General features: G+C 38.5%; 1 protein-coding gene across 2 annotated transcripts in view; it reads right to left on the bottom strand.

Moving 5' to 3' along the window:
* Positions 1–1,673: 1,673 nt before the first annotated feature.
* Positions 1,674–26,379, bottom strand: part of aldh1a2 (aldehyde dehydrogenase 1 family, member A2) — a 68,847-nt gene continuing 44,141 nt past the window's right edge. For both annotated transcript variants that reach the window (XM_039770230.1, XM_039770229.1), the window contains exons 6-13: positions 24,016–24,144; positions 23,722–23,835; positions 15,171–15,273; positions 10,714–10,898; positions 8,057–8,221; positions 6,877–7,034; positions 4,400–4,474; positions 1,674–2,409 (exon numbers count right to left, since the gene is read on the bottom strand). In XM_039770230.1, coding sequence (XP_039626164.1) covers positions 2,337–2,409; positions 4,400–4,474; positions 6,877–7,034; positions 8,057–8,221; positions 10,714–10,898; positions 15,171–15,273; positions 23,722–23,835; positions 24,016–24,144 — 1,002 coding nt within the window. In that variant the 3' untranslated portion in view covers positions 1,674–2,336. The remainder of the gene's footprint in view (positions 2,410–4,399; positions 4,475–6,876; positions 7,035–8,056; positions 8,222–10,713; positions 10,899–15,170; positions 15,274–23,721; positions 23,836–24,015; positions 24,145–26,379) is intronic.

The raw sequence follows: 26,379 nt of genomic DNA, 5'->3' as shown, positions 1-26,379 counted from the left end.
GGTACAGGGCACAGGTTTATGCTGAGCAGAAAGGGAAGGGATCTTAGTTTAGGGTGCACTCACGTCGGGATACTTTAAAAGTCATCGTCATCCTGACAGCAGGAGAAACTGAAGTCCAAACATGAAAACTTCTCAAGCAACTGGAAACTGAGCCAGGATGAAAGTGCTGTGAGGTGGCAAAGTTGTGTCTTTGTGTGATCCATTGCAGAAAAGTGTGAGTGAACGTAACAGTGTTTTTGAGGAACGGGCAGATGCTCATTATGTAAAGCATTATACAGAACACACACACTGATTTAGGATGTGGGTCATTTATAATAGTGGCCAGAGTGTGGCACCTCCAATTACAAGGGGACAGATTCAGTCCCCATCCTGGCACCTTGTGTTACCTGTTCATGGAAAACAAAAACACTCATACTGTGTGTACGGACAACAAGGAGCTGTAGCGGGTAGATGCAGTGTCCTGGGTTTAAATCCCTTGTCCATTCATTGCGTGTATGGGGTCTCCACGTTCCTTCTGTGTGTATGTGCTGTTTTTGTCTCCAGGTGCTCTGGCTTCTCTTACTTATCCCAAAAACTGGCAGGTTCAGGTTACTTGATGGCTCTAAATTGTCCCACTGTGAACCAGTGTGGGTGTATGCATGAGTGGGCTCTGGCATGGACTAGTGCCCCACGATTCTCAGTTGGGTTAAGATTTTTGAGAACGTTATGTGAATTGAATGTGAATAGTGCTGGGTGGTTTCTGTGCCAGGTTTTATATAATTTATATAGAGAAAGCTTTTATTGTTTGTATAGGCAGCATTGTCTTGAGACTAAGGAGCCGGACAGATTAGCGGTACAAGATGGCAGGTTGGCTTTAATTAAACTAAAGTATAAAGAAAAGCTCTGAGGGAGCCATCACAATAATAGACTATATATAAAATATAAATTAAAGGAGTTTCTCAGAGATCATGTTTGGGAGCCCCTTTTAATGTAGCTGCACTGTACCTTTATATTTATTTTTTTGATGTTGATAATTCTTTTGTATTCATGCCAGGTAAATGAGAATAATATTCACAGAGACACACACACACACACATCCACACATACACACGTGCGTGTCCTTGAGCCATTCTTCTGGTCTCCATACAAAAGACATGTTCCAGTCGAAACAACCATGACAAAATTAAAAGCAGCTGGCAGAAAATAAAGAAATAATAGAAAACTCAAACAAGTACCAAGTCAACTTTGAACTGGCAATAGCTCACTTTGTGAATGAAATAATATCCTCTGGGGAGGGCGGGAGGGCGTTACTTGCATAACATGCTAGTTAAGTAATACTGAGCAAGGGGCCGGGCATCTCATGCTAGTTAATAATGAACACATAATGCCCGGCTCAGGGGTCTGCACTGCTAGCAGCTAGCTTGGTCTTCAAGTGAAGGTTACTCGTTTGCTGTTTTTGGTTTACGGCTTTCTAAATATTAAGAGGGCATTTAATGCCAGCTGACGCCCTTCAAGTGGCCAATCAGATGCCAGCATCTGGACTAACGGGTAATGAGTTACTTTGCTAATCCCATTGAATCCTCTATTATAATGTATCCCTTTTACACACTTAAAATGACAATTTTCTCACATCCTATTTACTCCACATAAACACATTTTTAAGTATTTCAAGAGGAAAATAAAAACAGCATTCATCTGCTTTTGTAAGTTTTAATGAAAAAAAATCTATAGAAAATATTTTTTATATCTTGATACTTCTTATACTTTCATGGCATATAATAGTATTTACAGGGTTTCAAGTGGACGGCAATGCAAAACAATCTGCGGATCAAATAAAAGATGCCCTTCTGTTTTACATGTTCATAAAGGAAAGGTCCCAAAATGTCATTTTATACATTATCTAAAACACTATGAATTAAAATATTAATGAAAAACAGCATACAGTGTAAGTGATCACAGGAAAATCATTTTTAAATCTAAAATTCATATGTTAAGTAAGGGTTTTTGTCTGCAGCTAAACCAGCTAATCAAAATCATGTTTATTAAAAAGAGGTAAGGATAGATGAAAAGTAAGGTCACATCAGAATATGGTATTTACAGGTTTAAATACTTCTTGCCCATCCCACTACCTGCATAATTAACAAAGATGACACAGGAGGCCTGGAGGGCATACTGTGGCACAGGTAGAGATGGGCGGCTGTAGTGGTTTGTGTTAGAGGTTCAGTTGACAGCAGAGATGTGACATCTTGTTGACTCCTGCGCCTCAGTAATTTCCCAGAGTGCTTTATTCTGTTATTAAAAGGTCAAAGGATGCGCTCTCTATGACGTTGTCAATGTCAGCAGAATAATAAAGGCGCCTAAGAGTTTTTCTGTGGGATCTTCATTGTGACAGTTTTGACTTCTGAATACTCCCTCAGTCCATACTCTCCCCTAAAAAGCATAAAATAAAAAATGCATTAATAAAAGTAACACATTGCACAAGTGACCAGTACTTGGGATCACTTCTGTTTCAGCCACTAAACGTAGTATTACATTGCACTTATCAGGGCTTACAGCTTCTTTAAGAAACCACTCTCTATTTAACAGTGCCTGATATTTATCTATCTATCTATCTATCTATCTATCTATAGTGCCTTATCTATCTATCTATCTATAGTGCCTTATCTATCTATCTATCTATCTATCTATCTATCTATCTATTATATAGTGCCTTATCTATCTATCTATCTATAGTGCCTTATCTATCTATCTATTATATAGTGCCTTATCTATCTATCTATTATATAGTGCCTTATCTATCTATCTATTATATAGTGCATTATCTATCTATCTATCTATCTATCTATCTATCTATCTATCTATCCACCTCCCATATTCTGACCACATGTTGTCTTGAGCTGTAATCCACTCATGGATTTTATTTCGTACCTCATGCTATGCTGTATAGGCAGCTTTCTGTCAATAATAAAAATTGCTTAACACATGCAGTAAAAAGATCACCCTGTAAATATACCATGTATAAAAATGTATAATTTTCTTGTGTGGTTGGAAATGGCTTGAGAAATACATCCAGATGGCTTAAACATACCCCTGTAGTGAACTGAGAATATTGTGTTGAAATCTGCGGCTACCTTTAGGTGCCATTAGGCTGTCTGATTCGCTCGAATCCTGGAAACGGCCCAGATGCATACAGCTATTGAATAAATGTCTTTCTTTTTCAGTCCTTGTGTAACGTTATGTGTACTGCAGAGTGTGTTTTTAGCGTGCCTAGTATTGCTGATACTATATAAACTAAAGACCAGAAATATTTCTTAACCCTAAATGACCCATTTTTTAGTGGGTTGATTGTCTTGAGATAGTCATGCTTTTAATATTATGCTTTTTATCAAAGAAATACAAAAATCCCAAAGTTATTTCTACAATACAATCATACATGATGTTATGAGCTTCAGTTGCTAGATTTGTAATTAGCTGTAAAGCCCCTGGGCTGCAGTTCCATCAACATACTTTATTGGTGATACTTTATAAATCTTCATGACTTCGAGTGTCAATAGAACAAATGCTGGTTTCTTTAAAGGTCCTTAAAACACACTTTTAAACACCCTTATGCACAGCCTCATACTGTTCTGCTGTCTGACATTTTATTTTTCCTTATAACAAAAATCTTTTGAAATTATTTTCTGGGAATATGAGTTTCAGTAATATGAGAGTTTGTTTATTATTATTGGAAAAGCTAAAAGAATCAAACAAAACTTTGAGCTCCCAGAAGCTTAAAAATATAACTTTAAGTTGTAACATGAAGTTTTCAGTTTTAAAAAATGGATTTTCTTAACTATGAAATTCTAAGCAAGGAATGTTCTCATCACTGTCATCTCCAACCAATCAAAGCAAGAGCTTTTTCCTCATGAAGCGCATGAGCCATTTCTGCTATCTGTAATCCTTGTCTTTCTTCTCAAAGTGGATGTCACCAGGACAGTTGCACCTATGTACATTGCCATAATGAAGGCAACAATGGGATTTAGGAACAAACTCTGAAAACGTAATTCTGTACAAAATGTAAATCAGGTGTTACTCAAGTGCAGCAGGTACCAGAGCTGGTCCTGCCAAGCACAGGCACGACAGGTCAATATTGGGAACTTAGCTCTGGGGCTTCGAAGTAGTGACACATCTGCTTAAAATCAGCAGGTATTTAGTTTGTTTACTGGAGCCCACACTAATCTCCTGTACTTCTGCCTCATTGGGAAATTAAACCCATGGCTGATGTTTGCAGCAGGAGGAATGCACAGATGTGCACATCTTACCTCAGACACTTTAAGCAAATATATATACAAAAAAGGGCCAGCAACACAAGAGATGGCATAAATGTTATTCTTTGAAAAACTGCCAGAAGTAACAAAAAAGAGACTGGAATGTTACTTACATTTCTCTTCCATTGCCAGACATTTTAAAGCCTCCAAACGGGCTTTGAACATTAAGGGCGTTGTAACAGTTTATCCTAAAAAACATTGAAAAAAAAGACACATGGAATCCCTTAAACTGCTGGTCCTGGAAGGCTTGTTGAACATTGATCAAATCTATATTTTCATTTTACAGTTTTCATTTGTTTGTTTAACAGGGTAGATTTACACCAATAATCTCTGCATCAGAAACTGGACCAGCAGGTACCAACCCGGGACGGGGTGCCCGACCTTCACAGAGCACACTTACACTGGCTAAATTCACATGCAGCAGTTCACCTGGTACTATGACTTTGGACGATGGATGGAAATGGGAGCCTTCAGGGAGGAACCATAAGGATGGAGGGAGCACAGACAAACTTAAAGGTAATACATATATATATATATACTGTATATATATCAAGATTTTCCTTTCATTGAAAATTCAACCATTTTTCTTTATGTTTTAAAAATGAAGACCTTGATAAAACATGAATTCTCAAACAAGAACATAGGTTCTTCTTTACACAAATTTTACACTAATTTTCTTTACACAAATCACCATAGACAAATTATTTACCAAGTGGTGTGGTAGACAGTAGGACTTTAGGGGCCTTCATATCTTGAGTTGATGTTATGTTGCAGAAGTTAGGTGAACTAACAGCAGACTCTGATCAGCAGAGTCTTGGGGCTGATTCTACTTTTCTCACCAAAGTTGTTCTAATGTTTCAACACTCTTGGTGGGGTACCAACACCATTTCTAAATGAAATTTTCTACACTTCAAATTTCCATCCATCCATCCATTTGTATACCACACAAATAAGGTATCAAGGACTGCTAGGGGTGGGGGCAGCAAATAAATTTTGGAACAAAATTAGCCTGTGGCAGAGATAGGTTCAACATTGTGGATTTACATACTGGACAAATGCACACAATTATTTAGCCTTATAAACAGCATTAGATATATATAGTATGTGTATATACACTCACTTTGCAAATTATTAAGAACATCTGCGCACCTGGTTATTCATGCAATTATGTAATCAGCCAATCATGTGGCAGCAGTGCAATGTATAAAATCCTGCAGGTACAGGTCAGGAGATTCACTTAATGTTCACTTTAAACACCAGAATGAGGAAAAATGTGAACTGAGTGATTTTGATTCTCTAACTGTTGATCTCCTGGGATTTTCACACACAGCAGTCTCCAGAGATTACTCAAAATGGTGAGAAAAGAATCCAGTGAATTGATGAAAGAAGTCAGAGGAGAGTGGCCAAACTGGTTTGAGCTCACAGAAAGACTACGGTATCTTAAATAACCAGTCTGTACAATTGTTGTGAGCAAAGCAAATCTCAGAATGCACAACACGTCAAGCCTTGAGTTTGGATGGGCTACAACGGCAGAAGACCACATCAGGTTCCACTCCTGTTAGCCAAGAACCAAAAGCTAAGACGACGGTGGGCAAAACTGGACAGCTGAAGACTGGGAAAACATAGTCTGGTCTAATGAATCTCAAATTCTTCTGTGGTGCACAGATGGTGCTCCCTTTGCACCCAACATGCCTTTCATTAGTACTCCTGGCTGATGGGGTGGTTTATGGTGTGGAGAATGTTCTCTTGGTACATTTTGGGCCCGCTAATACCAATCAATCATTGCTTACGTCCCTTCATGGACACAATTCATCCATCTTCTAATGACTACTTCCAGCATGATAATGTACCATGTCACAAAGCAAAACTGATGTTAGACTGCTTTCATAAACATGACAATAAGTTAAGTGTTCTTCATCAGCCTTCCCAGTCACCGGATTTGAATCCAATAAAACACCTTTGGGATGTGGTGGAGGTGATGATTCGCAGCATGAATGTGTAGCTGACAAACCTGCAGAAACTGCATGCTGCATTCATGTCAACATGGAACAGAATTGCACAGGAATGTTTCCAGCATCTTGTGGAAACCATACCATGAAGAAATGCGGCTGTTTTAAGAGCAAGGTGAGGCCCTACCAAGTATTGTAATATTCATAACAATTTGTTCAGTGAGTGTACACATACAGGGAAAGTATAATACATAGATAAATGTTCATAGAGATGCACAGTATATATATATGAAATGCTTGCATACCACATGTAGGCCCCTCCACAACATCAAATAGACTATGAATGTCTATGTGCAGGTTTATTATACTGTATATGGATGTAACAAGTACAGTATGTTCTACAATACATGTATTCTCTCAGTGAGGCCCTGGTTGATATTCCTGCTACAAAATCTTTAATGGACCCTATTTTATTCCCATGTTGGTCACAGTTCTTGTAATGTTAGCTTATTCTTCCTTTGTGCAAGTAATAGTCTAATCAGATTCAGAAAATGGAAAGACTGAAGGATATTAATAACTAAAAACCCTACAGGTGTTACCGTGTCTGCTTATTCTTAACTAGGTGGTTAGACATGACATACCATACTGTACCAGCTTGCATGGCTGTTGACACAGTCATAGCCTTGTTAATATCCTTCGTGAAGACTGCGGCAACAAGACCATAATCTGAGTTGTTGGCTCTCTCAATTGCTTCATCCATGGTTTTGAACTTCATTATTTGTTGAACAGGTCCAAAAATCTGTCATGAAAACAGAAGTACGAAGTTACATAAGTTGTTAACAGACATACTGTATCATTTCAACAGATTCATCGTTTTATATTTATGTTGTGTTTTACAGGCTGTGTACATAACACACCTCAGAGTGTAAATGATATCATGGGAGTTGGGCTGAATGAACCACTCATTTTTTTTCATTTCCATTGTGCAACTCTTAACTAGAAGAAGTAAAGGTTATGTCACAAACAAAAGAAAAAGGCCAGGAAAGGTAATTTAATAAAGATCTAGGAATATCGCAGTTCTTTTCCAAAAGGTCCACTGGAATTTTAATGATCACAGAGAGTGAAGATCTCAAATTATCCTCCCCACCCCTTAAATATGGCACTTCCAGTAATATAACCTCCACCCGGATTGGGACATAAAAATTAAATTTGTTGTGCAAAAAGGAAAACACCCCATTCTGGCACACCAATAATTTTTATGACATTGTGTGTTTTCACTACAGTCTTATAGGGCCAGATGTGCTTAGTTTCAGAAAGAACAAGTGAAAGAAAGAAGAGGTGGCTACTCTCGATTCTCTGCTACACAGAAACAAAATCATCTGCTGTTTTCACTTTTAAGAATTTGTAAATAAGTTTAGGCATCTTAAGGTTTTTGGAAAAATGAATAGAGTTGCATATTACAAATCCAAGGACTTTCTTCTTTCACTAGGTGTGAATGTGTCACTCACCAAATCATTAAATTGTCTGATAGAGCAATCCTTCATAGTCTGAAATGAAAGTGATCGCTTTTCTTTGGCAGGGAATAAGATATTTAATAAGTTTTGAAACAGAAATGCATGTAGTATGATTTAAATATCTCCTTCATTTATGTCTTGATGAACAGAACTAGACTTTTTATGAGACAGCCAGTCAAGATGGTATCTCTTTAATTGTTTTTTTTATGACCATTACTGGATTGTTTGCTTCTCTTTATACTCTCCTACCACCTGAAAGAATCAATATGAGCCATAACCAGGCTTTGACATGTGGTGTGATTCTTACCTCTTCCTTTGCAATCCTCATTTCATCCTTCACATTGGAGAAAACAGTCGGCTCGATGAAGAACCCTTTCCTTCCTAAGGGCTTTCCGCCACATTCCAGTTTTGCTCCCTCAGTAATTCCACTCTGGATGAGCTCCAGGATCCGAGTGTACTGCTCTTTATTGATCTGTAGGGAAAATGGGAGATTGTAGGAATTTGGAAATGTTCATTTTTAACAAAAGTAATAGACAAAAAGTCAGAAATGGGATATAGACAACATGTGCGGAAAACAATATAAGGAAAATCCATTTTCAGAGAGGCATACAAACATTATTTATTGAAGATCACAGAGTTTTAAAAGGTGTGATGTGAAGCAGATGACTAGAAGACCAGTTTTAATGTTCGCTTGGGTCACACAGTCCTCACTTGCATTATCTAAGTAGTTTTGCGGATGGAGGAACACACAAATCACATCCTAATTCTAAGCAGCACTTTTATGTTAGATATTTGTGTGAATGGAGAAACTTGTGGAACGTGGCCTTCCAATGCAGAAGCTCATGGACTGCAGCTGGTTTTGAATCCACACGCTAAAATCTTCAGTGCTAAAAGTCGGATTCACAAGCAGAGTAAATGAGAAGTGAGGTGTTAGTAAAATAAGCACAATCATTGCTGGAAATGGAGTAGAGAAGGAAACAAAATGACGTCTCTTATTTCACCATGTTGGCTTTGGCTGACTTATACACAAAGGCGGCTTCAATATTTTGGAGCCACAATGGTGCCAGATGCTTGCCTTCCCATTTAGAAACCTCAAAATAATGAGGTTGACTGTGGCACGTATCTGCCTAACTCTTTAAAGGATAAAAATGTCAGGCCATGCTCAGACTTCTCCAAAATCCTAGAAAGCTGATCCATATTGGAATTACCAAGTGCAAAACTTAAAATATTGATGTTATTGTAACTGTTTTTACTTCTGGCAAAGGTGGCAATCAGACCTGCATGTTTCAAAGTCCTAATCACTACAGACACAATCAGATAAATATCTTCTAGGATTAAATTCACGGCCATCCATTCAACCATTTGCTCTTTTCTGACTTGTTATATTGATATAATAAGCCTTTAATATGACATATGTGAAAGTCTCCAAAGGGATAAAGAATGGTCATGATCAAACTTTCAGTGTTTATGTGTTATTTCTTAATAATTTTGTGCATTATAGTTGAAGATTTGTACAAGTACTTTGAGAGTATGTGTTCACAAAGAGCACCATACAAAAATAAATTGAATTGAAACAAATGATATTAACCATCTGTACTGTACTTGTAAGAGGCCGTGTCCCCCATTGGCAGATTCATTACTCTGGGAAGCAGTTAAACTTTCAGTTTTGCTGTCTTGATCACTGCAATGTTACACATGTAAAAGGGTGCCAGGTTGTAGCCGAAAGGGAGCTCTTTATTGTAGAAATTGGACCCTTTATTGCCTGGTCTTTGAAACAGATAGGAGGAAAGGAGTGTAGCTGTGCCAGGGCCATAGTAAGATTACCACAACACACGAGTAGTTAGAAAGTTGTAAACAGTTACCTTGTGGGTAATCAAAAATAAAAGGATGGTAGGGGATGAAGGCTAGCCTCTGTAGCCAATGAGCAACTCCTCGCTACCAGTTAATAGTGGGCAGGTGACTTGGGTTGTCCACTCCTTTACGGGAGACCTGGGATTGTAGGGGTCTCTGGAGCCAGTTAGATAAAGTGGGGATGAAATTCCAGACCTGGAACTGGAAGGTTGCATGTTGACATGGTCTCAAGTGACATAACTAAGAGATGCTAGAGGTGGTACAGACGAGGAGGGGAGGGGTTGTAGGTTGAAAACTGCATGGCTCAGAGGACAGCCCATCCAGACATGGGCATAACATGCAGACTCTACAAAAACTTCAACCAACCATGGGGTTTGACCCTTAGATGCTAGTTTTTAAAAACCAGATACATTTAAATTTCATTTGGCAGTGATTCAGAAAACAACAAAGAACAGCTGACACCCTACAAACGGGTTGGTCATAAAAAACAGTTCAGCTCAGAAAAATCTTTAATGTCTTATTGTATCATTCCTAGGACTTGATTAAGAACACGGAAAACATAAAAAAGCAAACATCTTACAAATAAGGAAACTGATTGAAATCAAAAATGTTTTTCTAAATAGGCTGGTAGCTTAGAATCTAATATTAGAAGGTGATTTTAAGGCAATTTTTAGATGCAGTAATATAGAGTAGCCTTCTGTTTGATATTTCTGAGATCAAAGAAGATGTTAGAGATATTGCAGGAATTTAATTACCATGTTAATATAAACATGAAACTGATAAGATGGTTCCTGAGCAACAGTAGAATCAAGACATCTCCTTAAAGCCTGTTAAAGTTATTAAACAGTTGGACTGAGATTTTGTCTGCACATGCAGAACAACAGAGAACTGACAAGGTGTATGGCCAAAAGTCGCAGCTTATTTCCGATAAAACAGGATCTATGGGAGACATGATGCCGTATTCAGTAGTTATTTAATTCCATAACAATCTATGCCAGAGCAGCCATACTTAAAATATTACAAAGTCAAAATTTTCATTATCAAAGCAGGAAATTCATTATATACAATACAAAGAAAATCTACAAAACATAACATGTTATCACTAATTGTTACCTGTGGTCCCTGTTCAGTGCTGGGGTCAAAGGGACTTCCTACTACTCTCCTCTTTGCTCGCTCAACACTTTTCCGAACAAATTCATCATAAATGGCCTCCTCCACATATATTCGTGAGCCTGCTGTACAGCACTGGCCTTGATTAAAGAACACCCCCTGGTGAGCCTGCTCCACCGCATAGTCCACTGTAAAGAAGGTCAGGTACAGACTGTTAGGAAGTCTTTAGAGCAGAAGCTTTACTGGCTACCTATAGTGCAGGTATTAGTTGCCTACTGCTGTGTAACACAAACAAAGCCTTTATTACGCTCTTGTTACACAGCACTAAGATGCACCTTAGGTAGTAGATTGCTCATGAACACCCAAAAGAACATGGACAAACCTGGCATAGTTTTTATTTTAACAATCATGCAGAATGGAGTTAATTGATACTGGCTTTGTAAAGACAACTGTCAAAAGTCATACATTCAGGGTGAACATTTCATTAGATCAGCTGACAAAATATCCAGCTGTTGGAAGACCAGTAACAACACTGCAGACTGCATGTATATAAGACCAGTTTGAGGCACTGGCACAGTTTATCTTTTAATAGAACTGATTTAAATGCTGATGTTGATCAATATGGTCCAGTGTCTCTGAAATTTAGATTTACTTTTTATTTTTCCATAGAGTGCATGAAATGGGCAATTTGTTGCTGCTAGAAAACCAGTTTTACTTAAAACTGGAGTAAACTCCATTCATCCATTCATCTGTTATCCAATCCATGTAATTGTGAGACTATAGCCTCTCCCAGTAATACAACGTGCAAGTAAGGAAGCAGCGCTGGACAAGGTTCCAGTCTTAGACACTGAAAATGTATACTTGCCAAGTAACCTGTCTGAGAAATGTACAGAGTATATATATATATAGTGAATTACATTTTGAGTTCAGAAACAAGACTTTGCTTCCATTATGCTAAAAGAATTGGATTTTGTATACTTAAGGGCTCATGAGCCCAGCATATGGTAGTTGTGAATATTACGGAGAGGAAGACCTGCTTTAGTGAAACACTCCCTAATCCACACTTTTTAATTACATGCCTTCCCCTGGTCATTGCATTGTCTCCTATTTTGTATAATGTGTTGAAGGTGCAAATGGATGATGCTTGCTTTTAATGGGCAGCAGGTTGTTTTGGATGGGTGTCTGTGTGGAGGAAGGAAAGAGTGAAAACTACAATGTTTTAACTGAATCATAAGAGGTTTCAATTGTTTTAACAGTATTCATGGAACATACAACACAGCGTCACAGACAGTAGGAAGTTAGCCCAGTAGGAACTGGTGCATAGCAGAAATCAGGCCTACTGTTAGTGCCTGTTTCATGTCGCTATATATTTAGCCCAAACCAAGATGTGAATATAACTCCACTTCATGGTTAAACCTTATTGAGAACAGGCTATTTGTGAAAAAGGAAAGCTTGCTTTAACAAGACTGATTGTTGGACAGTGAGAGGAGGAGGTTAGGAGCTTGTTCTGATAGCACATTACCACAGCCACCACATGATGAACTGGATTGGGCCCTGAGTGCAGTGGGTGACACCATAGCACCACACTGGAACAGTGTGTGGTTTCTTACAGTGGCTGGAGTGCCAATCCTGCCACCAGCCCTCAAGTTTTCCCTGTAAATTGGAGGACCTGTTTGTAGGGCCGGATGTAGATTAACGTCATACTTGGGACGAAACAATTGCAGGTTAAGGGCCTTGCTGAAGGGCTGAATGGAGTAGAGTCACTTCTGGTGTTTATGGGATTTGAACTGGCAACCTTCTGATTGCCGGCACAGATCCCTAGCCTCAAGGCCACCACCCCACCCCTTAGAATGAGAAGACATAGTTAAATCAGCAAAAGAAGGATCAGTAAACCTCTGGCAGTACAGGCAATGAAGATAAAAACACAATCATCAAGCTCAAAATCTAACAAGCCCTATCCAATCAAAATTGTTAGGTAATGTGTGATCAGATACAATAGCAAAGGTAAAAAATGTAGAAATACAGAGATGAGGATGTGAGTAAAGTGAGTTTGAAGATGAAGAGCCTATACCCTAGAAAAGAACTGGAATGGCTATAGGTGACTACTAGACAACTGTCAGTTTAAAGCAGCATAAACAACACATGGTGGTTGTTGCCATTGAAAAATGACATGTTTAAGGCACAGCCATGGCATATCGGAATGTGCAGAATGACAAGAGCACATTCAAAAACTGTTCTCACACTAAATCAACCTGACAGTATTCGCTTGAACCATAGAAGGAGAACAGATATATAGGAAGTATAGATTGGGAAAACTTGGCAAATTCCAGTAGAAGACACCAGAATTCCAAGACTGAATGAGGATACAGGCACTGTGATGCTGACGATCCTACACTCTTTGTTATTATACCACCTTAATCTCTTAACATGCAGGTAGGAATTTCACGATAGTCTGTGCTTGTGACAATAATGACTCTGCAAACCTATATTTTCCTTAATAATGAGAAATTGTTGTGTAGCTTTTATTATTAATAATAAATATCCATCTTTTTGTCTGTTTTTACACTTCATTACAATGTTCTCGGTTTCTAAACTGTTCACATATCCAGTCTGTTTATTTGCCTACATTTTCTTTGTTTCTTATTATTCCATTATGTGTCCCTGGCACCAGTGAGAATTTCACTTACTGTAAGTGTCACCCCTTTCTTTTGTGTGGCCTCACTCAGAGCTACTGGATGCAAATTCCAGCTGTTAGATTCAGAGTGGGGAATACAGCCATCTCATCAAGTCAAGCCTGAGGAGAACATCCCCTAGTGACCACTTGGGCTTCTGCTGATGAGGGCATCTTGTTTTTGAAGCTGGCCGTGTCCATTACAGACTTGCTGCAGGTTCCTTGAATTATGTTCTCTTAATGCCAATAAACCCTAATCATGCTGTTATTCCAGTCTTGTTAAACGGTTAGCTCTTGTTGGTGACATTTAAACAATTTTAATTTCTGCCTCAAGATTCACAGATGAAATATGCATGAAGCCCCTTTGACAGTGTTTGATTTATTAGATACTTGTTGATAACCATGCAGATGTTGGACACCCCCATGCATAGGCCCTTATAACATTGGCATTCACTTCAACACAGTTTATATGACTGCTGAAATGGGTTGCCCTGCAAGCAGGTGATTCATGAGGCAAAAATTGCATTGCGTCAGTATATGACAGAAAATGGACCCAGCACAATCTGTATGTCAATAAAAGAACCAGACTGTTAACTGGACAACCCCTCATGTGCCAGTGCGAGAACACTGACAACCAAAAGGTGTTATGAAAAATTTAAAGAATGACCCAGGTCACAACTAATCTGTGGATACTGATGTAAGAGAAAGAGCTTGGGAGATTTAAAGAAAAACGGTGGCGTAAAGGGGGCAAAGTAGCATTCTTTGTATATGATTCAAACAGTTAATAAACCAAAAGGTGTACAATGTAGGCCTGCTGTTGGGTTAGAACTGTCTTAACACTAAAATGAACCTGATAAGATCATTCTGAGCAAGAGGAGATCAAGATATCTTGTTAGCAAGTGAAAGACATTAAACAGTCAGACCAAAGTCTGATTTGTCTGTACATAGAGATTAACAAAAAATGACAGGAGGCCCAGTGACCTCCCTCAGATCAGCTGGTCCTGGCGATGGTTCCTACTGGAAACATATGGGTGCCATTTGTATATTGTAGAAGGCAGGCAGAATGAAAAACCATTGAGTGCTCTGGGCCATTTGATAGAGAACTAGAGTTCAAGAATACAAAGGTACCTTTGGACAGCTGAGGCAACTCTGGTGGTTTTACTCCAGGGCTTTCAGAAAAATCTTTTTAAAGTAATTGCTATTTAAGTAACCTGTGGGCAACAATTAAAGACCCCTCGCTGCCAACAGCTCATTTAAGTTTGAGTAGAGAGGTGAATCAGAGCAACGGCTGAAATGAAAGGGCGGTAGTGGGGAATGAGAGTGGAGAGACCAAATTCCTGCAGACACTGTGTATTTTTTGGGATAGCGGGCAGATAGAGTTGCTCAGAAAAGATTGAGTTTAATTTAATTTAAACAAAACAACTTAATATATGTAACTTTTGGAAATTTATCCATCTGGCCATCCATACACTGATTACTTCAGGGTTGTTGAGAATTTTCAATTATCTTGGCAACACTAGGCACAAAGCAAATGAGGGATCGCAAGCCTATGATGCACCCATTGATTGGCCTTATTTGTCACCAGTCAACTTAACTCCATGTCACAGTTCACATGAATGCAAAGTGAACATGCAAACTCCACATCAAACTAAACGTGGAACTGGGATCCAAGTGCCATTAGATTGCAAAGTTACCCACCAAGCCAATGTTTTGTATTCTTTTAAAGATTGATAAAGTTAATTTTGTCTATTTATTTATTCTTTACAAATTTTCCAAAGAAAATACTTACAGTCAGCATCTGCAAAAATAATATTAGGACTTTTGCCTCCCAGCTCGAGGGTGACTCTCTTTAAATTACTCCTACCAGCTGCTTCTTGGATCAACTTTCCAACCTTAAATGAAAAAACAGAATCATAATGTAACATAACATTCACTTAAAAATACTCAGGGTGTTAGAAGACCAGTGCTTACCCTGGCTGAGTTGGGCATAATTCAGAAATCAATCCTGGAGGGGGCACCAGTCTGTCACATAGCCCACTTACACATACTCCTACCAAGGGCCAATTTAGAACCAGCAGTTGACCAAATGAGTATGTGTTTGGAGTGTAGGAGTAAAATTAAAACTAGAGTACCCTGAGAAAAACACAACAGACATTGGGAGAATGTGTAACTCAGTACAGACCATGACCAAGCCAAGATCTGAACGCAGGGTTGAGGAGCTATAAGCCAGCAGTGCTAACCACTGTGCCACCATGCTGCCAAAAGATATACATGATTCTATTAATTTCAACTTTCTGAATCAGTGGCATGGGACCAGTAAGCAGCTTAGCTGAAAAACCTGTTGAAATGTGCAGTTGACTCGTCAGCCACTCTGTGCTCAAAAGAAGGCAAATGAGACAGGGCTTTGAATGCGTGTCAGTGGAAATGTTATTTAAATTTGAAAATATTTTTTTCAAATATTTTGCTGCTCATCAGAAACTCTGGGAAGGGGTTGGCAAAGCCTTTCTTAATTTCAGTAGATGGATTTTTCCCAGCTTTCACTAATTCCAGTTGGCTGATTAACTGGCAGGAATGTTGGCATGGGAAAGCTCTATTCCTACCTTAGCTATTATCCTGAGAGGCCTCTTTATTCACTTTTTGTCTTAACTTCAATCAAGCAATATCATGAAAGCCAATACTGGAATTCATACAGAATAAGCCGTACGCTCCCTGTTACCTAAATGCAAGGCACTATATACAATACTCTTGTAGCTCAAAAGTCTCACAATAAGCTTCAGCTTTGAAAGGCCCTCGCTGAAATCCTGTAGTGCCTGATGATCCTTTTGTTCGCACATTGCCAACTATTATTCGATCAGAACAATAAATTACCGTATTGAGTGAGTATGTCTGTGTATGTGCCCTGCAAAGCTGTAGCACCCCCGCCAATCTCTGTGTGATTCCAAATTGGATAAATAGGTTACAAATGGATAGACAGATTCTTCTTCAGCTAATCTCTCTATTATATAAGAAAATACACAGATGCGACGAGACTTTTTAGCCTGGGACAAGACATGACTTTTTCAGAGAGATACTTTAAAGTACTGCGAGATGAGACTTTGTGCCAAGAGATTTAACCACGCCCGGGACCAGAAATAAAAGACAAAAAGTAGATTGCAAAGTAGAATGTTGTAAAGAGGTTCAAAAACGTTGGCGTGAAACACATGCAGAGCAGGTTTGAGATAATGAAAGTACTAAAATTTGAAAGTCTCAGAAAAATGATAGTAAAGATCGCATTAGCGCAATCAAACAGAAATTATTACTTGGTGAAATAACAGAACAGCAAAAAAAAAAAGAACGAATATATTGTTCGGATTTGAACTTTAGGTTGGAGATTTGTAGATCATCTAATTCGTGTTGCCATCAGGGAAAAGTAGTGTTTCTTCCCAATGAAGAGGCCTATCTGCGAGAATTAAAAGATTTGTTGTTTGGTGAAAGTGAAATCCACATATGTAAGCGGCAGAGACACAAAGTGGCTGATGCGTATCGCAGGCCCTTTGGGCTGGCGAGCGAAGCGAGCAGGAGGCAAAGCCCCCAAGTTGTTAAATAAAAGCACATACATGGTGCACAAGTTCTTCCATTCATTTTCTGAACCAGATGATCCTGATGAGGGTCACGAGCAATCACAGCCTACCACAGTAGGTCAGTTTGCTAAGTTAGAAGGTAGAAAAACAACGAACAGTGAAAGGCACTATACAGAGTACTGCTTGGTGAGTGATTACTTAAACTTCCCATGTGTTCAGTGCACTACAGTTTTCACTTAGCATTTTTAATATTATTTAGTTAAGGTTGTTTGAATTTAATGGTTGTTGGATACATAGGTTAGTATAGGCTGTGCACTTTTTTATTAGTTCCTCATTTCCAGAGATTAAATAAATTTACATTTTGTATTACTCATTGTTCGGATGTCACTGTTATCCAAGGCAGTTTAAAACATCAAGATACATGACGACTGTTTAAATGGCTCAGGGTCATACAGTGAGGGGGGAACTGAACCATCAGCTTTGTGGATTTAAAGAACAGTGTCTTAGCCAAAAGACTAAGAATAAAGGTATATATTTCATGCATTCTCTAATCCACATATTGAAATCAATATAGCATGATGTTGTGGGGAGTTGTAAAGTGCCATTGTGAGAAATATAAAAATAAGATTGATTTAATGTAATATTGCTTTTTTCTTTTAGAAAATGGTTTACTATAAAAAAAACATATAACAAAATCTGAATATTTATTATGAGGCCAGAATAACTGTCTCCTAGCTTCAGAGTCTCGGGTTCTGATCCTGGCCTGTTAATTATGTATGTGGAGTTTGGGTTTGTTTTTTTTATTTATATCAGCTTCTCCTCAAAGACATGCAAGTTGCTAAATCAGCCCAGGATGGATCTGCTCATAAGTGACACTTGAAATGGACTGGCATCCCACCCAAGGTTGTTGTTCCTAATGTCCTAATGGACACTGTTTGATGAAAAAAGCCAGACAAGAAAATCAACATATAGAGAACATTAAGTATTGTAAAGTCAAATTTGATCTCACTTTTATTTGTAATTTATTTTTGATTGGGCTTTTCCTTGCTACCAGTAATAATTCAGAGTATAATGTTTTCAAATCCAGCAAGCTGACAGTCTTTCAAAATAATGCAAGTCTGCATTTATCTCACTTAGGAAATGAAAAGAAACAGCCTGCTGAGTAAATTGGGATGAGTGGTACGACAGCTGTCCAGCAGCAAACATTTGTTTGGCATGAATCATCCCACAGCTCTCCTGTAGTTTGCTTTGATGGTCCCTCTTGTATCTATTTGACTAATGATGAGATCATGGCGTGCAAGCTCTGATAAAATAAAGAAAACATGCTGCCACCTGATCTGGAGCTGCACCCTGTGGCACTTGGTGCACCACCCTGCCCCAGTGCCCGTCCCCAATCCACCCAATATAAAAAGTGGACAATGTACTTTTCCATAAACAAAACCTTTGTGACTCACTGTCTGTCTATTTAAGAGCTCCGGTGTTTCAGATACTGTGTAACTTAATTGACTCCAGATTAGGAGCTGGGACGAACAACAAGAAAACACACTTTTTGAAAGGAAATGTTTCTTAACCACTTATCATAAACGAAAAGGTTTTAGATTTTCAAGTGGCATGAAAAGAAGCCATAAAAAGCCTAAAAATAACTCACTACCTCCACTGTCCCGGCTTTCATAGTATACAACAGGCAGAGTTCCTCGAGGTTCAGTGTGATGGCACCAGTTTACGACATCTCATGGCCTGCTTCACTCTACTTGTTTAAAGGATTCTTTCATTCCAGGAAGCTTCAGTGAGCTAATCTGATTTTAGTGCATAAAGTTCTCCCTTCATCCCTCACTATTCTGCAAAACTGTAGTTTGATGTTTACCCTCAAAAAGCACAAAGTACCCAGAAAAAAAAAATATGTGGAGACAAATACTAAAGAGGCATGGTTAAGTAAACCTGTCATGCTGGCCATTACTCTCTGGGAAGCTTTTACTTTGTTAAAGCACTTACTTTTTGTGAACATGGCACATTCTATACAGTACATACAATTATACTGCCAAACAGTTTAATATTTTCAGGATAACCTACATAGGGAACTGGAGCCTAACCCACCAGCACTGGGCGAAATACAAGAATGAGACCTGAACAGGGTACCAGTCAAAGTGAAAATGCCAGTGAATGCCACTCATACACCTTTAAGGATGTGGGAGGGAAGCTAGAGTAGCTATGCAGACTCAGAGAGAACTTGCAAACTCCACGCAATTCACAGTGACTGGCTTTAAAGAAAAATATACTGTATTTCACTTAATACAAGCTTTTTGTGTGTTTTATAGATTTGATTGAGGTTTACTACACATGGGGTATGGGCATTGCAGCAGAAATATTTGCAGCCAGATGCTCTTCTTGATGCTGACTACCATTAGTGATCTCTTACACCACGCGAGAGAGAAACAGGCCTTATTTTTACCCCAAGTGACTGGGGTGTTATTATAAATCTGCTGCATAATAATATTGCCAGTTAGTCCCTATCTTTCAAGTACTTAACCAGTTCTGCTTTTAAAGTGGTAGGTGTCCAAATGGGTTCCATACAATCTCGTTTGAAGCATATACTTTTTTCTTATTTATAACATGTGTTTCCAAGAGTATCCTAATACTGGCACAATATGTCTTTACAACACATGAAGGTGCCCTATAATAATATAACACTCTTATACCTGCTTAATTGAATTCAGTTCAATTCTGGAGCCAATCCTAGCAGCATCAGGTGTACAGCAGGAATCCAGCCATCACAGAACTGTCTCACACACACACACAGGACCAGTTGGGAATTGCCAGTTACCTAACCTGCGTGTTTGGTGTGGAAGACGTAGCAGGAACATGGAAACTCTGTTTAGGTATTAAAACCCAGCACAATGCATCTGTGAGGCAGCAGTGCTAAACATTGTGCCACCCTCTCCTCATATAGTGAAGTTTCTTTTTTGCTGTTAGTAGCCATATCAGAAATTAGCTGTGGGGCTGATTTATTTTTTTAAATTACAGTGTTTTACTTTCTAATGGTCACAGTGAAAAGCATAATAAAAAAGCAATGACTTAGTTTTTTTCTTATTGACCACTGATTTCACCTACAATTAGTCTTTGTTAAACGCATTGTTTTTAAAAAAAACTGTGCTTGTATTATAGTGACACAAATTAAACTCACTACATAATAGAACCTCTGTTTTTTAAACTAGCTTACAACCACACCTGAAAGTAGCTTGATAATACCTTTGATGTTTAAATAACATTATCTGCTATATGGTGGTAGTGTTTAAAAGCACTGTGTATTGACAATCGGCTCATGGCCATACCTGGAATTGACCTTTGTAATTCACTTTAAGTGTTATTTTTATTCTTCAATGGTCCACATGAAAAGCACTATATATATTACTCCTCAGGGATTAATACAGTGTACCAAATACCAATATATATATATATATATATATATATATATATATATATATATATATAATTATAATATATATAATAGTAAGTGTAATTATTCTTATTAGCTTGTTACCTAATCTATGATTAGTCTTTCAAAAGTATGTTGCATTTTGAAGCACATTGCTTGCTTTATATCAGTCAGAAGGATAAACAACAATACTGTACAGTGTGTCTGTATTTGACACTAGCCTGGGAGCACAGCTGAAATTAGTGTTTTTAATGTTATGGCTTTTGTAAAGTATACATTTGTGAAAGAAACTATATAAAGTAACATTTCAGTTATTTTCATTAAACCACAATCTCACCTAGAATTATTTATTGTAAAAAAAGTTTGCTTTTCAAAGCAGTTTGATTCATTTGTCGTGTTGTACATGTAAGGTACTACATAAAACAATGCCTATATTCTTCAAACTAGCTCAAGACTACACCTGGTATTGACCTCTGTAATGACAAATGTGAAAGCCACTTTATATTAACTGTTACCTCATGTTAAGGCATTTTGCTGGCTTTATAGTGTTTAAAAGGAATAGTACTATATAGGATAAAGTATGTACTTTTGACACTAGCCAATGGCTGTGCCTTGAATTATTCTTTATAAAGCTGTTACTTGTGATGACAGCATGCTAGTTTTGTATTTTTAGCATTAAACCCACTATATACTATAATGGTTCTGTGCTTCTCATTATTAAATCAATCCATGTAATTTATGAGACCCACTGTATACAAAATAAAAACAGATTGCTGGCTTTCTAGATTGTTCGTTGATTAATTGATTACTACAGTCAACATTAGTTGCTCCTACATATTTCTAAATATGAAAAGTAAACTGCAAATCTGAAACGAAAAACTCAGTCGAGTTTGCATACACAGAGCTCAGCCCAGCACAATTCAGCTCTACCCTAAATCAGTGCCTCAGTAAAGGTACGTCTCACAGCAGACAATCTGCTTATGACTGATCTTTTTCTGTAATAACTACAATGTTGGCTTTAACCAGAATGCCTAAAAACTACTTCATTTAAAGCTCCTTCCTGTTGGGGCACTCGTAAGGAGCAGCAGCTCCCTGTAATCTGCCTGTCCTTGGCATTGTGACTTTCGGGTTTTTCATTAACATGTTTTCTCTACAAACTCTCGGGGCTGCAGGCTGGTGGGGCCCTGTGTGACAGTGAGGTAAAGGTCCAGGGTTACACTGATATCATTCACCATTCATGGAACGGCATGGGATGATAATGAACTTGGCGCACACAAGCAGAAACTTGAAAGGGACGCTATCATCCAGGGGAAGCTGAGTTATAATTTGTGACCTGGTGTTTATAGATCAGGAAACAGTTTATGGTCGCTTTACGCTAAGAGTTTCGTCTGTTTTTGTTTAGCCTCATGCAAAGCTGCTTTTAATTCCCTGTGTTTCCTCCAGTCGTAGATTTTCTTGTTTTGTTTTCCCTCTTTTACAGTTATGTAAATGAATCTCTTCTCCCTCGTGCTAAATTATTTAACTGTATTGAAGACAACAGTTCACATATTCAAGCACTCTGTCAAATATTTATAACACAAGAAGTGCCTGTGGAGGATTAGATAGTTGTGGAGACGTTTTAAGAAACCAGCGAATCAATCTTTACTTTATATAGCTACTTTCACGGTTACAGAGGAGCACAAGAGAAGGCAAAAACTGAGCAGGGGAGAGGATGTGAAAAAGTAGGGTGGTGTAGCATCTTCAGCTGCCAGTGAATCATATCTGCTTGGGTTTACTATATTATGCACATATACAGTATGTGAGCATGTTTGTGCCATGCATGGTACAGAATATTATTAAAAGTCTTTTATAAATATTTTCCACCCCTGTAGGGCAGAGGACAAAGGTGTGAGGATTCATTAGGATGGCGTCTTTTAGTCACATGCATTTCTGCATCAGTGCATTACAACAGCTCAGACCAGTCAGATGTATGTTGTTGTAATATAACATACCTTAACACTTTTAAAATTACTTAATCCAACTCAGGGTCACGGGTAGTCAAAGCCTATCATGGCAGCACTGGGTACGATATGTGCAATATATACAATATATACACCAGTCCATCACAAGGCCCACTCAGACACACACCCACATCCGCACTCTCAATTGATGATTAAACTAACCTGCTAATCTCTTTGGGATCTCAGAAGAAAATCAGAGTACCTAGAGGAAAATCTGTATAGACATGCAGAGAATGTGCAAGCACTACATTTTCTTCCTGTATCTGCACAACCTTACTTTTGGACACTCTGGTTTTTACCTCTCACATCCCCATGTGATTTGGGTTAACTGATAATACTACATCAGACCTGTGTGAGTTTATGAGTGAATGAGCCCTGTGATGGACTAGCACTCTGTCCAGGGCTGATTCCAGCTTTGTGCCTGATGCAGCTGAGATTGACTCCTTTGTGTCCCTGTATTGGATTAAGCAGTTTTGAGAATATTATGTTATGTTGCTGATCTCTGTTAATGAAAATACAATCTCTAACTAGAAATCTTTAAATCTTGCAATTTAAGATTACACAAAACATTAATGATATTTTATAGACACCAAGGCTCAATTTCCTAGCACTTATTGTGCTAAGGAGTGTTTTGACTTTGACTACCTGTCCTGCAACTCAGGTTGAAGTGTTAAAAACGTGATTTAATTAATAAAATCAAGGCCTTATATCAACTTTCATAGCTGCTAGATAGTCACTTATACTGTGAGGAGACCAAGGCCATGTTCCTGCCACTCACCATTTTACAAAACATTTTGACTCGTGTCTTGACAATGATATAGTCTGCTCTCTTTCAGAAAATGAAAAATCCAACTTAACTTGATCATTCACTTATACCTGCCAGTGTATCCTTCTTCCATCCATTATCAATCTTTATCACATCCATTCACTCTGACTCAACTGCTTTGCTCTGCTGGCAAAATTCATTGTCATAGTGGCATCAGTATCTAAAATCTATAAGCACTTAGTCTCAGTCTGAACTGTGGTTGCAATTTAGATTTGAAGACAGAAGCTTAAAGACTGTCTTTTGACAATGTTTATCATGAAAGGATTGAAGTTCATAACCAGGTGTAAACCATTGTCTGATATATGGCCTTGTAATGATTCTGCTGGAGCAAAATATGGTACCAACACCACCTAGTGTACCCTCTAGTTTCCATGGATTTAATGCAAACTCAATATTTGGTTCAAGTTACTTTAATTAGTATTACCATCTAGCAGCTTTATGTGTAGATTGAAAGTTATAATCCACCTGCTTGCAAATGGATGCTTGCTTATTGCAGGTGCAGTTTATCTGTGGCCTTTTACCTCAGTTGATCCTGTGAAAGCCACTTTGTCGATGCCCATGTGGGAAGCTATGGCTGCGCCGGCTGTGGGCCCGTATCCAGGCAAAATATTGACGACTCCAGGTGGAAACCCAGCCTGCGGAAACAAAGTTAGAGGAAATAGAAAACTTGCAAAAAGTGCCAAGCTAAACCACAGCATAATGTATTCTGAATTAGACTTCTCCTCATGGGACGGCAGAGATGAGCCGAAAAGGAAAGGGAAAAGAAAATCTAAATAAATAAAAAAAGCAGCAGTGAGCATGAAAGCAGAAGTTACCTCTTTGATGAGGGCTCCCATGTAGAGACCGCTCAGTGGTGTTTGTTCAGCGGGTTTGACAACCACAGTGTTTCCACAGCAAAGGGCTGGGGCGATCTTCCAGGCCATCATCAGCAACGGGAAGTTCCACTGTGGAAAGAAAAGGCAAAGCAAAGGCTTGGCAGGGTTGCACCATCTATACCCCATTCCATTCTTTAGGAAGCACCCACTCTCCAGTCTACACTGTTTAGAGCTCTCTTATCCTGTTTATCTGAACTTGCTCATATTCCGGCAATAGCGTGCCTCTTTCTGCTAGCCTCACACTTGTCTCGTTAACTCCTAAGGATTCAGCTCATGACAGTAAGTGCTCCGATGGACCACAGCTGCAAGACGTGATTCTTGTTTTCACATACTGCCTCATGTGACACCTGGCTTAATCAATGAGGGCTCAGCTTCTATCCCACAGGGTGGCTGCTAAGTCCCACAAAACTTGTTTAAGTCCAGAGGCTAATGCGGACCTGGCTGCAAATCAAACCACAGACTTCAATAAGCCTGTGCAACCTTCTCATGAATTTGAAAGCCAAGCAGTGAATATTCTGGAGCTTTCTGGCTTGCAATGCCATCTCTCAATAGAGTGCACTGCCAGCCGCATTCTTCAGGGTTTAGCTGATAACATATTGCTATTCAAAGAATTATCAGTTAATTTACAAAGCTAGACCTGTGGAAATATTTAACTCCTATGCCCCCACACCTGATGGAAGGGCAAAATAAATGTTAAAGGTACACAGGACATAGGTTGAAGAAACCAAGAGTCTGGTGCCATCATCTACTTGGAGTCCTGGCTGGATTTTCAGGGAAGACAAAAACCAAGATCTACAGTACAAATATGAGGACCTTTGAAAGAAACAGCAGAGATTGCCATGTCACTACAAACACTACCTCAAATATATGCCCCATACATCGAGAATATAGAAAGGTAATCTCAACACAATTTAATAACAAATCACAGAGCAACATAACCCTCTATATGGCATGTGTGCTTTGATGAACTCTTAAGTTCTGCTCATTCACTTCAGCACTCTAGTCTGAATTACTCACAACTTTCTTCCTGATTCATCTCATGACCACGTCATATCCATCTGCACCAGGAACACTTATACAGATATAAGAGTGGTGAGCCTACTGGTTTATATTCAACCAGGACATCCATATGCTTTAAACCATGATAATATGTCCTCTGTAATTGTGCTGAATGGTGGGAGTTCAATTGGGTGAAGACCCATGTAAACATTTTTCGTACATTTGAGGAATTAGCAAGTGCTCATCAGTGACAGCTTTGACCCAATGTCAAATGTTTCTCTTCTGCCCAGTGTTTTTTTTTTTAAGTTTTATTAATTTTATTGCAATCCATACAAATCAATCAATTTTTTACAAAAAAAAAAGGGGGTTAAGGACAAATCGATCCCCATCCCTGAGAGAGAGAGCAAGGCAAACGGCGTGAAATTTAAGGCTTGTAAACATGCCTAAATTAATAAATTTGATAAGCCAATAGAGATGAATGCAGAAGACAAAGAAATCTGGAAATAATTTCTTCCTCTGTGCTTTAAGAGCTTATTTGAAAATATTACTGATTAGATCCTGCCATGTTTGAAAACTTCTGTCCAGTGTTTAATTGCTAAAGTACATTTCAGCCATCCAAAGTTATGTTTAGCTATAGTATACAGGTTGCCAACTATAAAACTAATTATTTTATTTTTAATATTTAACAATCTAACTTTTCATGTGTGGTTGCAGGTTGAAGGGTTCAAGAATGTCTTTTATTTTAAGAAGCCCTCTAAGTGTCCTTATAGGCCATTCACGCGTTCATTTAATCCAAAGGTCAGTTATAAGAAGCCCTGTTTTTGGTGTCTTCCATCTAAGTTTTTTATCATATTGATACTTCAGACCAAGTACCAGTTTATTATGCCTGTTACCAGTGTTCTTCTAATAGAAACGTAGAGGCATCATGTCTGAGGTCAGATAATGGAAAAGTAACCTATACATACTTTGAAGAACTTTCACTCTCATAACCTTCAAAAACTCATCCTAATAGTGTGGTCCCATGAAATTGAAAAGAAGAAGTGGATGGTGGTAAATTATTATCCTCAAACTACATATAATATGGTGATATTATCCACTATAGTAGAGCACTTGTCATTTTCTCGTGAGCTAATGTAAATAAATTTAGAAAATGCTGTGAGTTCCAGGGGCACATTCGGTTACTTAGCACAAGACTACAAGATGAGCCCAAGGGGGAACTATGGTGGACCCAAGGCAGCAAGTCCTTTGTAAAACTTCATTAAACCCCAAGAGACTATTAAAAAGCCACAGCTAAATGTATTGAGC

This window comes from Polypterus senegalus, chromosome 12, assembly GCF_016835505.1.
Source record: "Polypterus senegalus isolate Bchr_013 chromosome 12, ASM1683550v1, whole genome shotgun sequence".
Classification (NCBI taxonomy): Eukaryota; Metazoa; Chordata; class Cladistia; order Polypteriformes; family Polypteridae; genus Polypterus; species Polypterus senegalus.
Note: the sequence above shows the minus strand (reverse complement) of the source record. Positions and strands in the feature narration are given on the sequence as shown.